Genomic DNA, 14,533 nt, shown 5'->3' on the forward strand with positions numbered 1-14,533 from the left:
TCTGTTGAAAATTAAAGATTACTGACAGAGCCATAAGAAAATATTGCTTTATTTATCTGATCATATTGGAATATATTTTTTAGGTTTTCAGTAGGTTCAATTAGGTTCACCAGACTATATGCGTCATTAAAAATTTTTTCAATGAACATTCGAACAGTCCGGCCCTCGGCTTGTAGCTAAATTTTTTATTTGGCCCTCCGTCCATTTGACTTTGACACCCCTGCTCTAGCCTGTTGCCCCTCCACACATGCTTGTTCAGCCAATAGACTGTATATACAGTGAGGAAAATTAGTATTTGAACACCCTGCTATTTTGCAAGTTCTCCCACTTAGAAATCATGGAGGGGTCTGAAATTGTCATCGTAGGTGCATGTCCACTGTGAGAGACATAATCTAAAAATCAATTTTTAACGATTTATTCGTATGATACAAGCTGAAAATAAGTATTTGAACACCTGTCTATCAGCTAGAATTCTGACCCTCAAAGACCTGTTAGTCTGCCTTCAAAATGTCCACCTCCACTCCATTTATTATTCTAAATTAGATGTACCTGTTTGAGGTCGTTAGCTGCATAAAGACACCTGTCCACCCCATACAATCAGTAAGAATCCAACTACTAACATGGCCAAGACCAAAGAGCTGTCCAAAGACACTAAAAACAAAATTGTACAACTCCATAAGGCTGGAAAGGGCTACGGGAAAATGCCAAGCAACTTGGTGAAAAAAGGTCCACTGTAATCATTAAAAAATGGAAGAAGCTAAACATGACTGTCAGTCTCCCTCGGACTGGGGCTACATGCAAGATCTCACCTCGTGGGGTCTCAGTAATCTTAAGAAAGGTGAGAAATCAGCGCAGAATTACACGGGAGGAGCTGGTCAATGACCTTAAAAGAGCTGGGACCACTGTTTCCAAGGTTACTATTGGTAATATTCTAAGACGTCATGGTTTGAAATCATGCATTGCACAGAAGGTTTCCCTGCTTTAACCAGCTCATGTCAAGGCCTGTCTTAAGTTTGCCAATGACCATTTGGATGATCCAGAGGAGTCAGGGGAGAAAGTCATGTCGTCAGATGAGATGTTAATTCCACTAACCTTGTTTGTAGGAAGATGAATGAGGAGTACCATCCTAAGAACACCATCCCTACTGTGAAGCATGGGGGAGGTAGCATCATGCTTTGGGGGTGTTTTTCTGCACATGGGACAGGGCGACTGCACTGTATTGAGGAGAGGATGACTGGGGGTTATTGCGAGATTTTGGGGAACAACCTCCTTCCCTCAGTTAGAGCATTGAAGATGGGTCGAGGCTGGGTCTTCCAACATGACAATCACCCGAAGCACACAGCCAGGATAACCAAGGAGTGGCTCTGTAAGAAGCATAACTAGGTTCTGGCGTGGCCTAGCCAGTCTCCAGACCTAAACCCAATTGAGAATCTTTGGATGGAGTTCAAACTCTGTGTTTCTCAGCGACACCCCAGAAACCTGACTGATCTAGAGAAGATCTGTGGGCAGGAGTGGGCCAAAATCCCTTCTGCCGTGTGTACAAATCTGGTGAAAAACTACAGGAAACGTTTAACCTCTGTAATTAGAAACAAAGGCTACTGTACCAGATAGTAACATTGATTTTCTCAGGTGTTCAAATACTTATTTGCAGCTGTATCAAACAAATAAATAGTTAAAAAATCATACATTGTGATTTTTTGATTTTTTTTTTTTTAAAGATAATATCTCTCACAGTGGACATGCACCTACGATGAGAATTTCAGACCCCTCCATGATTTCTAAGTGGGAGAAGTTGCAAAATAGAAGGGTGTTCAAATACTTATTTTATATATGTATATATTTGTGTGTGTGTGTGTGTGTGTGTGTGTGTGTGTGTGTGTGTGTGTGTGTGTGTGTGTGTGTCAACCACCCCCTTTCCCTACGGGATCATTTAAGATTTAGGCGTCCAGGTTTATTTTGAAAGTAATGACCGGAAGACAACGTTTAAAAAAACGTGTCAGTAGTCAGAGGCTGGTTGCACCCACACTGCTCCTCCACGTTTCGTCATCACTGTGTTCTGCAGACGACAGAGCGGTCCTTTAGACAGCTGCCTTGCCGACCTGCGGACAGTGAGCGTGTCGCGCAGAGACATGGACATGAGGACACACTGAGTGCAGATGACTGAGCCGCGGACCGTCAGGGCATTCCTGTGATAGGGACAACTGATCAACGCCGGATCAACATATCAAATAATCACACTTGACAGATTATCACTAACACCCGTTAAAGAACTAAGAAGACAGTTTGCCAGTCGCCAGTGCGCATTTTGGCCCTTGTGGATCTATGCTTTTTTCATCACTTTGCATCGATTTCAGTCATTATTGATTTACCCATGTCACAGGACAGGGCAGGATTATAATTGCCTCTTGGATGTAAAAGTCATCGATTTTCCTTTTCATCAACACCAAACTTTTCTTTACACGTTTGGAAATTGCTTACGAAGATGGCGCAAAGGGTAAATCTAATTTTACACATTATTGTTGAATTGTTTTGAGTTTTTCTAAATAAAAGCTGATGCTAGCAAGAGCAGAGTGCAGAATTTGTTAATCTTCCTTCTAGATTGAACTTTTATTACTGAAATGTTTGGCCCAAGTTATTATTAAATAAGTTACATGCAAACGAAATAATCTGAATCCCTATGCAAAGCTAATTGGATAATTAAGTAAACCGTGATTTTAAACTGAAAGTGAACTGGTCTGATGCCTAAATTGTCCTGCTAAATACAACCAACACATTATAAGAATATAATTGTCCCAGGTTTTCCACTTATGCCCTACTTCCCTTGTCCTCCCGACACATACCCTGATGTTATCTTCAAATTAAAACCCAGTACGATGAGCTGGCTCTTTATGGAGGCGCGATGGACGGAGTCGGAGTCCCCACTTCCATGTACGGAGACCAGCACGTCCCCCGGCCCCTGCCCCAGGTCCACCCCCTGAACCACGGGCCGCCTGCGCATCCGACGCAGCACTATGGAGCCCACGCGCCGCACAACATCATGCCCAGCAGTATGGGCAGCGCCGTCAGTGACGCACTAAAGAGAGACAAGGACCAAATCTACGGGTATGGATATGAGTTGTTAAACAGAAAAATAGAAATTCCGTAAAAATCGTGTTATTGGCTTTCTTTTTAAACCTTATTATTAATAATATAATCTGCTCATGACGATTATTTTTTGCTGCTGCTTGAAACGAGACGAAATACCTCAGTAGCATGGAGAATTGATTAAAATCTTTTAACAGGTTGTTTGCATTGGAAACATTAAAAAAACACTGAAGTGGTGTGTCCATTCCCCTTGAATTAAGTAGCAATACATAAATATTTGGTGGTGTTCTTTTGTTACACTAACCAGCTTAATTTAAAATGTTATTTGCCGCTTTGATAGCCTACTGAATAGGCAATAGGTAATGTTCAGGCCTAACAATGGCTATAGAATAAAATGGGCCTGTCTTTGCCTTTGTTGCAGTCACCCTTTATTTCCACTGTTGGCTCTGGTGTTTGAGAAGTGCGAGCTGGCAACCTGCACGCCCAGGGAGCCCGGGGTTGCGGGAGGAGACGTTTGCTCCTCCGACTCCTTCAATGAAGACATAGCTGTATTTGCAAAACAGGTAGAAGCACAAACGTGTACTGAATTGAACACACTGAAAGTAAGGGAGCCAATTTAAATAAGATGCAATGAAACGTATGTAAGGAGCAGTAAAACACCAACTGAAGCATTTTCTTTCCCTCTTTAGATCCGCGCAGAGAAACCTTTATTTTCTTCCAACCCAGAGCTAGATAACTTGGTGAGCACTTATTTCTTTCTCATTTAATTCTCCTTTTTCTCCCTGTAATGGGTTTTTCTCTGCCCACACTGCAACATCACAGACTGGGGCAACCTCCCCAAATGCCACATTTCTTCTTTTTTTGTTATAAAACAAAAACAATATTTGTATGATGTTGTTTATTAGCAAATGTACACTGTCATTATTATTATAGCACAATGGGTGTCTATTAGACCATGTAATGTTCTGTTATCATGTATTTTTTAGATGATTCAAGCAATTCAAGTCCTACGATTTCATCTCCTGGAATTAGAAAAGGTAATGTAAACAGTACATATATTTTAATGGCTCAATGCCAGATCTATTCCACCTATCTATATTACCAACACTGTATTTAAACAACACTGATTATTTTAATTATTTATTATTCTGGTGTTCAGCCAAAATTCAGAGAATCTAAATGAAAGACTGGATTTTGCAGGTTCATGAGCTCTGTGATAATTTCTGCCACCGGTACATCAGCTGCTTAAAAGGCAAAATGCCTATTGACTTGGTCATAGAGGACCGAGACATCTGCAAGTCGGACTTCGACGACCTCTCTGGACTCTCCACCAACCTTGCTGATCATGTGAGTCACCTGCATTCTCTAAGTTCAGAAATGGATTTTGAATTGATTACCAGATGAATTATTTTATTTTAATTTAAGAACTCGGAGAGTTGCCTGAAGAGTCCTGCTTCTCATTGTTAACTCCTCCCATTATTGAAAAGTTAACATACATCTGTTGTTAACCCACACAAGTGGATACTAGCTGCTGTTTGCTGTAGACCACTAGTTATCAAACTGGGGTTTGGGCCCATTTAAAGGCACAATAACTTTGATTAAACATGTTTTGCTACCAAAAACAATTGTATATTTTTTCTGGACTTTCCTGGATGAAAACAATTCAGATAAAACAATCTGAGAAGAGAAGAATTCAAATTAAACATGTAACTTGCAAGAAGGCCTTGCTTATTTCAAGGGGTCATAAGGCCAACAGTTTAAGAATATCTACCGTAGACCAATGCATTACTCAACAGGAGCAATTTAAAAAGTTTTTCTTTACGGGCAGTGAACGAGGCAGAGTGAATCTGAAAAGATGTTAGAGTTGAATTACTTTAGCCATATAACATATATAAAAGATCTGATTAATCTCATAAAACAAGATGAAAGGTCTTTGGGTTTGGTGAGTTTTTGGTATATAACATTAGTGAAACCGAAGGCTGCGGTTGTCTGCTGTTTAATGGCATCAGTCCTGTAAATGGTGCTGTACGTAGCCCTAGCGGAAGACTTCTGTAAGACATAGAGAGAAACTGTTCTTTTGAGAATAATCACAAAATGGGCCATTGAGATATGTTGTTTGAATCATATTTTGTCTGCAAATGAGACTTTGTTACTTATGTATCTATTGATTTATATATGAAGGTAGTCAGACATGAAGATGGTAATCTTAATAACACAAAGTGCAGCTGCGCTGTGTTGGTTTTGGGCTTCAGTCGCTCTCAGCCTGGTATTTCTCAGCCAACAGGATTGTTTTAGCTAGAGTGCAGGGGCTCTTTGTCATGCTGCCCCCCAGCTGTGCGCTTTACACTGTCTCTTCCTATTTTGGGCACCTGTGTTCATTTACAAAAAAGGAAATTCAGATGTTTCTAGTGGTTCAGAGTTACAGTGTAGAAGCAGCAGTGTTAGAGTATGGCTTTATTGACACTTTCCTCCAACAAATGAATTGGCTGTGTGTTAAAACAGCTTACGGAACAGATTTTTTCCAGATTTTAAAAAGCAGTTAACTATCATTCCCTTTGGATATGATGAAAGTTCCTCCATGAAATGTAGACTGTAAAACGCGCTTTAGTTTTTCTATCTGTACTTAAATTTTGTGTTCCAGTGGGTCCCGTGGATCAACTCCTCTTTGTTGCTTCAGATGGGTTCATGGAAGATTTACAGAATTTATAAATAGATTTTTCATATAATATAAAGTATACAGGTTGAAAACAAATGCTAAATTGGGTATAATAGATTTCAAGGCAATCATGGGCCATAAAACATAAACCCAATCTGAAATGGTTTTTAGTGTCATTTTTACCTTGGTAAGAGTATGTTCTTTAATATTTTCAAATACTAATACTAGCTCAAAATACTGTCTGTGGCTTTTGTTAAAAATATTAGTATCAGCTTCAATAACATCATGAACATAAATTATCTTTGATTTTGAGAATGCAATTCTTAATATTTTTCCTATTGCATTAAGCCATAAAACACAGTTGATGTGTTCTGTGTGTGTTGTGTTTGAGGCCACCAGTTGATGTGACAGGACACTCTACTGCTGTAATGCCTTCCTAACGACTGCTCCATAATGGATGTGCTTTTTTCCTCTGGGTACAAAGGCATGCACAGCTGTGTAACGTGCATGCAAGTTAACCACTGAGTGTACCACAATTTGATTATCTATATTTTAATTATTTTTTTTACCAATGACCAATATGGAGAACAGTGTTGACATGTAATTCATTACAATAACATGTTTTACTTTTTATATATATAGCACCTGATGTCTAACCCTTTGCTCCCTGCCAAAAAAAAGATCCCAGTTGAAAAATGTTGTCTATTGAGACCTTACATTGTATTTTCTAAAAGTAAGTGGATATCTGGCAGCATGATTTTATTTTATCAAGTTCCAATTTCAAACAACTTTTTTCAAGAATGTTTTTATTCTTCGATGTTCCATTACCAAAGGAAACTGTACAGTGAACATAGCTACACATATTTCTATTGGCATCATTTTTGAAAATTATAAAAAAAAAAAAAAAAATATTACAATCAAGATGGAATTTGAGACTAATGTTTTTTTTAATGTGTACTGATATTTGGTATACTATAATTTGACCATTTCCTCATCACAAAAAGCCCAGTTTTGTATTTTTAATACCAGGTGCTCTTGAGCAAGGCACCGAACCCACCCAACCGCTTAGGACACTGGGCCAGCTGGCAGCCCACTTACTCTGACATCTCTCCATTTGTCTATGAATAGGTCCTCAGTATGTGTGTGTATTTCAGGCCTGTCTAGTGATTACTAACAAAACAGAGTGTAAATTGTAATTTCCCCACTGGGGATCAATAAACACTATAAATTATTATAAATTATCATCTAAAATTCCAATTAGATCATCATGTGACATATATATTTCTTGAATACTTTGTTGACATCCCTCATAGTGGTTCAGTGAAAACTTTGTATCAACATCAGGCGATACTCACTATGCAGAGTGGTAGTTAAACTTACATGTACTGTACCTGAAAAGTTACAATTACTGTTTATCCACAGTCCTAAATCCTCTTTGTGCTGGACTGCTCTGGTTTCTCTGCAACAGTAATTCACTCAGTAATGAGTCAGTTGGCAATTGTCTTCTTTGTTACAATAGCTGGCAGAAATGGTTTATAATAATCAATTATAAGCAGTTTGACCTGATTTTGCTGAACAAGCATCCCTTCATTCACAATATTTGCCATGTTAAGAAAAACAAAGTTTGTGTACATGTTTATGTTGGTCTTTACCCTAGTTAGCTGCTTGTCTGGAAAACCATGACAGTAAAAGAGAAACTGTATAAGGCAAACATGCATGTGTGAATGTTTGGTAGAATTCTCTTCATCTGTGGGTTTCTCATACAAACATGGGTCTTTGGCTGTACACTTCCCTCCATCCGTATAATTGGGTTTAACAGATGGGATATTGGAAATAAGACCTCCATTAGCTTGATAAACGTGGACACACATGGCGCCTCTTTATGTAGCTGTGTGTATTTAGGAGTTGTAATTATTGGGTGGCTGGATAAGAAAAGAGGGGCCATCATTGAGAAGCCTTATTCACACTGCGCCATTGTCCCAGCGCTTCTTGTTGTCATCTGCCGAGCTCTTCATCTAATCACCATCCGGCAAACAGCTGACGCAGAGAGGCTGAAGAGGGAGCTCTGCTGTTTGGTTTGGGTTTGTGGCTATCTGAGTGGCCAGGCGGATCGGCCCAATAAATACTGGGTTTCCTCCCAACACAGGTCACAGTAACAGCTAGGACACAGGAGCGTCCGCATGCTGCAGGGTTACTAAACTGTCTTTTAAACTTCTATTGATATTCTTGTTGCAACTATATTTAAATCTCCCTCTTGGACAGAATGGTAATTGTTCTTGATCACATTTATCACAACTTTGTTGCTGCCTTACTTTGCTAATCATGCTACGCAGCTGTCTTTGTGTCTTTGGGAGTTTGCTTGATGACCTCAAACTGGACCTCCTGGATCTTTCACATCTGTTTTTCCTCTCTCCTCTCATCTTCTCTTCTGTTTCCTTATTTCCTGTCCCCTGGTTTGCCAACCTCTTCCTTACCTTTTCAGAACCCCATATCCTGGAGAGACATGGATGACACCCACTCCATGCCCTCTGTGGGCACCCCGGGACCGTCCAGTGGAGGACATGTTTCTCAGATTGGCGATAACACCAGTGAACTTGGTAAGAGCACTCGCAGGCCTCCTGTTTCCTTATTCAAATCAAAGCTTTGACTTTCTTGTTATGCCTTTCTGAGGCACGGGAACTGGTGACTGAGGGGGATTCTTGTAAGAAAGTTCATGCATTTATTTAATCTAATAACTTTGTTTTGATTGCATTGATAAAAAAAAGATAATCTGAGTTTAGTGAAGACTGCTCTGACAGATATTTACCCCAACTGTTATTTTTTTATCCATCAATTTGCAAATGAACAATGGGCGGCTGTGGCTCAGTGGTAGAGCGGTTGTCTGCCAATCGGAAGGTTGGTGGTTCGATCCCCGCCCCTGCAGTCATTGTCGAAGTGTCCTTGGGCAAGAACTGAACCCCGAGTTCTGCGCATCGGAGTGTGAATGTGTGTGAATGTTTATCTGATCAGTGGGTTGCACCTTGTACGGCAGCCCCGGCCACAGTGTATGAATGTGTGTGAATGGTAAATGTTTCCTGTGGATGTAAAAGCGCTTTGAGCAGTTGTTAAGACTGGAAAAGCGCTATATAAATACAGCACATTTACAATGTGCCAAACAAATTTCTTTTGTTGTTCTTAGTAATGTTTACTAAAAACATATCTGCTTTAGGGATTTACTAGGCGGGTTGGTTTTTAAATTACAAGGGAGAGCCGGGACAGTTGAAACACTTTTTAATTAAACTTAATTTACAAAGCGGTCGTATCACACTGAAAGCTGATATGTTGTATCAGCTGTCAAACACCGTTGCATTTTCAGCTTTGGACAAAACCGTTCAGGAGTTATTACAGCAAAAGTAGACACACCCACCAAACAAGAGAAAACATACTGTATCTCAGCGCCATTTTACATCGTTCCAAGGAAACATGTCGTTTAACCAGGAAACTGTAGCAAAATGGTGCACACGTTTAATCACAGGCTTGATTAAACGTGGAAATATGGGAGTTGTAGTTTTTCATAGTTAAACACCATTCAAGTTTTATTCACTCAACATTTAATAACGTTTATTCATGTCATTCTAACTCTTTCTGTGACATGTAAAATTTACAAGTACTCTCGAACATATCATCTGGGTTCTTGTGTTTTGACAAACGTTGTAGTAACTAGTGGGTTAACGAAAGGACTTCACTTACAGGCAACTAAACAAAACGTCTCATGTAATTAAAATAAAATGACAGATTTCTCTGGGTTTTAAAAGTGTTAAAAACATTTGGTATAGTGTAAGTACACAACAAAATATAAAACATAGACATTTTAATGCAGAAATATTACATATCATACCTTTGAAATACAAACTAACAAACACATTGGACAAACTTAACAACAACAAATTTGTTGACACTAAATAAAGTATACAATACATAGAGTTATTTAGTCAAAACAAATCATCAAAAGGGCATTTAGGATGACTTTCCCATGTATTTGTGGTTCCTCACTTTTACAGTCAGTGTGGTTTCTCAATTACAGGTCAGTTAGCGCTGATAAAGTAATCATCTGAGTTTACTCTAGTTGTCTGCTGCTATCACCCTTTGATGCCATCCAGCCCTTGTCCTTCTTGTGGTCCCCTGTTGCTCCTGCACTTAATGTGATTTCTGATGTGCTAATTGGAGGCTATAAGGGTTTTATGGCTTGTTTTTGTTTTTCTCCCATTTGGGCGCAGTAAAAATAGAATGGAATTCAAAGCAACTTTCCACCCTTTGCACATTAGGCATTAAGGACCAGACCATTGCTGAGAACAATAGGAGGATGCTTTGCAAGACAAGAGAAATGAACAGGATATAGAGACAATCAGAAAAAGATTCTTAAAATGATATTTGCTTCTCAACTTCACCTGAGATTAACACAGCACATATTTGTTTTATAACTCTTAATTCAACAATTAAGTATCAAGGAATTGTATTTTGAGACGAGCTAAGAAAGGCCCAGTGTAAATAGCTTCTCTTCTCTGTGCTTTTTTAAACATCAGTGGGGGAAAGCCAAGATCCATGCCCTTTTGACCTGGGAGAGAATGCATAGGGGAGGGGAGTGCAGAATGCTCCCTGTAGGGATGGAAGGACAGAGTACTTTATGTATGAGGAACAAAGGAAAAGAAAAAGGCAGAATAATCAGAGCTGTGGTTCCTGCTGCAGGATCTGCTGCATGCTACCTGTTGCTTCTGCCCGGGCCTTTCTGCCTTGTTTCTGATCTATTCTCATGCCAAACACACAACCTGAAAGGATAGTAAGGACAGTTAAAAGCTTACATTAATGTCACATATCTTTTAAGATTACGTTCATATGCAGCTATTCTGCATTAGTGGTCATAGTCTAATACAAACATTGATGATTGAGCATTCTTACACCAGCCTGCCAGGTTTTGCCCCTGCTCTCAAATTGTGTGCATTTGCCCAACTATCACCTGCAGTTCCAAAAAGTTTCCTCACCGTTGAAATGTTAAACTTCAGGATGTATCACAATTGAACCATGTCTGCTACAACATAAAAATATACCCTACTAATTTGCTTGCCATCACATTTTGGAAGAGACATACTTGCTTCCTGGATTATGCTCAGTTGCAATGTGGAGTTTTTTTTTTGCAATGTAAAACAACGTTGTGCTTAGAAGCCAATTGGACTTGGCGGCCAAACAGTGGAATTGCAACTTCCATATCCTCCATGTAAAGCCTGAATGGCATGAAATTACAAATGACAAAGATGTTCATGAGGTTTTCAAAACTTCAGAATTATTAGGAAAGTTTAAAATTGAGTGAAAATCCAGTAGAACAAATAACGTGATTGTGTTGTCCTCATGATAGTGGGATGTCATTAGTAATGCTTCCATGGTCTGATAAAACCTTTTAAATTTGCTGTCACTAAAGTGGTTGTGATGTGGCTTCCAGCCCTGGCTAACCATAGGTAGATGATCCATACAATATGTGGCTGGTGGTTTGTGTCATGGCTTCCTCCTCCTCTGGATGCTCCTCAGGTTTTGGTTGTTACCTTGTAAGCTGTGTGATATGCAGGGGCTCTCTTTAGCTCAACCCCCAGGGGGAATGCTGTTAGCCACAGCAAAAAGGGCTGAGCTCTCCGAAGGCTGTTTGGAAGGGGGAGGACAAGGTGAAGATTGAAATATCCGTCACAAAGACCTAGATAAAATAAAAGGCAGTGGGAGCAAAGCAGAAATATCCTGCACACTTGTTTTGAGAAACCAAGTGTGAGGAACAGGTTTTATCTTTTTGTCACATCAAGAGCCTGGAGTCTTAAGTCAGAAATGTGGTGAGGTAGAGGTGTTGACATGCCAATGACATCACAGCTTCACTGTTGCCGTGGGCTACTCTCTGTTTAGCATCAGTCATGCAAAGAGAGGGAAGACAAAGAGATAAATGCTAAATGTCTGCTCTCACAGAAAACAAATAATTGTTTATTTGATAACAAATATTTTGCATATTTTACTATTAGGGGTTGATTCACCTGAATTACAAAGAGTTTATTTTTTATGTACCTCTAGAAGTATCTACACTGTAACTGTTATATTTCACCTGATTACTGTAGTATTACCGCAGTAGTCCCGTGGTAGTAGATCAGGAGGTGGAATAATTTTTTCAGTAATATGTGCAGTATCCCCAACAATCACCAGGATGCACATGTGAGCAGTCCAAATGCAGTTTCTAAGTTGGCAGACTGGGGAACAGAGAAACACTATGACAGTATTTGTAAATGAGTCACAGCGATCTGTTAAATTATCTGCCATTACTGAGTTTTAATTTCATACTGGACATTTGTGGTGTGGTTATAGAATGTTTAAAAGAAATAGACGGGCTACCAGTTCTAAAAGGTGAAGCCAATGTTAAAGTGCCTTGAACCAGCATTCTTCCCAATGCTCAGCAGGGGGTGACTCTATTGGCGCAAAAAAAGAAGTCTGATAAAAAAAGACAATATTTCTCACTTTCTTTATTACTTCAGAAAATATTGTCCTTTTAAATGTATGGACTATGTCGCTATTTCAAGTCTTCTTTAATTATTAGGTAATGTTTATTTGGTAACTCTAGAACCCAAAATAGACAATAAAGCAGGGTATGCTTTGAGGGAGTGGTTATTTTGTGATTGACAGGTTGTTGTAGTAGCAAAATAAAAAAAATAGAAACCTAGCAATGCTAACAATGGCACCGTTTACATTCAAAAAGCAGAGAACTTGTTTTTTTGTGTTTTCCTGTTTTTTGTCTCAGAACGATTTTTTTTTTCACTTCATGTTTTTACTTACTTACAACAAAGTTATTTGTAACATCTTGTCTCATAAAATGGCGTGTTTATTGTTCAGTCCCTCCAGGATTTTGCGCTGTTCTGATTGCGCCAATTCCCACAAATTCAACAAATCAACGTGACTTTGGTGCGACTCGCAATTTCAACACATCCGCGTGGCATTTGGAGCCAATGTTCCCTAGTCTATAAACCAAAAAATTAAACCATAATTAGAGCTGCAAGCAGCGTTGGACAAGCCCTCGCTAATCTGCAGGCATTGGGGTTATTGGCGGACGCCGCTCCTTGGTCAGTACCACATGTAAACCACATATAAGTTTCATTGGAAAATGTTTGTCATTTAAGGCTGATTTCCTGTTGCCAGTTGGTGGCGCTATGGCTAAATGTCAATATTGGCCTGTATGTGGCCATCAACTCTTGTTGATTGTGGGAAATTTCAAGCAGATATGACCATGTACACTCAAGCAAGTGAGCCATTTTTTGCTTCTATTCCCGAAACCCATAAAAATACGTACATTTTCACCAGACTTGATGTGACCGCCAATTTTGGTGAGTTTCTGATTATGTTAAGCCCCTCATAAAGAATAATAACAATTCCTTCAGTTTAAATGCCAAGTTTTCTTGGGCCCTAATTACCTTGTTTAGAGTTTCGTTGCCTAGGTGAAATGTGTAGCCCTGATGTTTCGCCAGTGAAAAAATGCCCTTCATCCTGAAGGACAGGATAAGAACACTTTGTCAGAGTTTAAAAGATCAACTTCTCTCCTCTTGTCTTGTCTTTACATACATTCTTAAAACACAGAATAAGCAAACAAAATCTCTTTAGAACAAAGGCAGTTCATCCTTGATTCTCGTTTCCATGCTATCAATCCCCTTGGATTTTAATGGCGTGCGAGAAGGAATAAATTAATTGTTTGTTTACACTGACTTTGGACAAAACATGTGAGCGAACATTAAGTATGACTACAACAGGCTTTTCAGTACACAATGGATAGGTTATGTAGAATCGAACACTTTAGAAGAGTCACAATGTGACCTAATACTTCATTAAATGATAGGAGATATTTAAAATTCCGTACACTTTAAAAGTGTATTATTCTAAAGCAATCAGTTCATTGTAATTGCTAAACAAGCTCACTGATCGAAATCGAGAGAAGTACATTTTATACAGCTCAAGCGTAATAACAATACTTGAAGCAAAATGCTGTATAATAGTATGAAAGAAGGGGTGATTGCTTAAGTTTTCAGACAATGTAAAGTGTGTAATATGACTGTGTGCTCTATGGTCTAATTTAACCACACCGCACCGTTGGCTCACTTATGTTTTCATATTCTTTTTCTTTTTTTGTCTTTGATTCTGTTTTTGGTGAACTCTTTTATTAATATTATTATTATTCAAAATAGGATTGCTTATGGACATTGTCTTTAGAGCTTATTTGTAGTGAATGCTCTGTCCCATTATTTTATTTATCACAACTCTGAATTTTCACAAATTTTTCATCTCCTTCAACAACATCCACCCAACCTACTCCATTCGCGGGTCATTGCATTTTTATACAGCCGCAGTCATTGGGGAGCATATAGCAAGAAAATACAAATTACATTGCTTTACTTTTCATAGCTATGTGTACAAATGGTTCATGTGAACAGCCTGAGAAGGAAAGTTAGTTAAAAGCAATGAAGAAGAAGTCAAGTGATGTAATTTGTGTGTGTGTGTGTGTGTGTGTGTGTTAAAGTAGGTGTACTCATGATGTAAAAATGATCATAACAGTGCCACACTTCGTGTCCTTGTTTGAGTATGCTGCTTCATCCAGTGCAGTTTTGGCAAATAATACACATTAATGAAATTAAAATAGTAATTGGTTATGGAATGCACTACTGGAAAAAGAAAAACATGTTATTGTATTGAATTATCCATCAACACTGTTTTCCAAATAATAGAAGAAATAGAAGAAAAAAATAAATA

General features: G+C 38.9%; 1 protein-coding gene across 1 annotated transcript in view; it reads left to right on the forward strand.

Moving 5' to 3' along the window:
• Positions 1–2,009: 2,009 nt before the first annotated feature.
• The window catches only part of meis2b (Meis homeobox 2b), a 31,500-nt gene continuing 18,976 nt past the window's right edge, over positions 2,010–14,533 (forward strand). Inside the window, exons 1-7 of the mRNA XM_034900611.1 lie at positions 2,010–2,494; positions 2,870–3,102; positions 3,506–3,647; positions 3,774–3,824; positions 4,071–4,121; positions 4,285–4,431; positions 8,223–8,337. Coding sequence (XP_034756502.1) covers positions 2,483–2,494; positions 2,870–3,102; positions 3,506–3,647; positions 3,774–3,824; positions 4,071–4,121; positions 4,285–4,431; positions 8,223–8,337 — 751 coding nt within the window. The 5' untranslated portion in view covers positions 2,010–2,482. The remainder of the gene's footprint in view (positions 2,495–2,869; positions 3,103–3,505; positions 3,648–3,773; positions 3,825–4,070; positions 4,122–4,284; positions 4,432–8,222; positions 8,338–14,533) is intronic.

Source organism: Etheostoma cragini, chromosome 18 (genome assembly GCF_013103735.1).
Source record: "Etheostoma cragini isolate CJK2018 chromosome 18, CSU_Ecrag_1.0, whole genome shotgun sequence".
NCBI lineage: Eukaryota > Metazoa > Chordata > Actinopteri > Perciformes > Percidae > Etheostoma > Etheostoma cragini.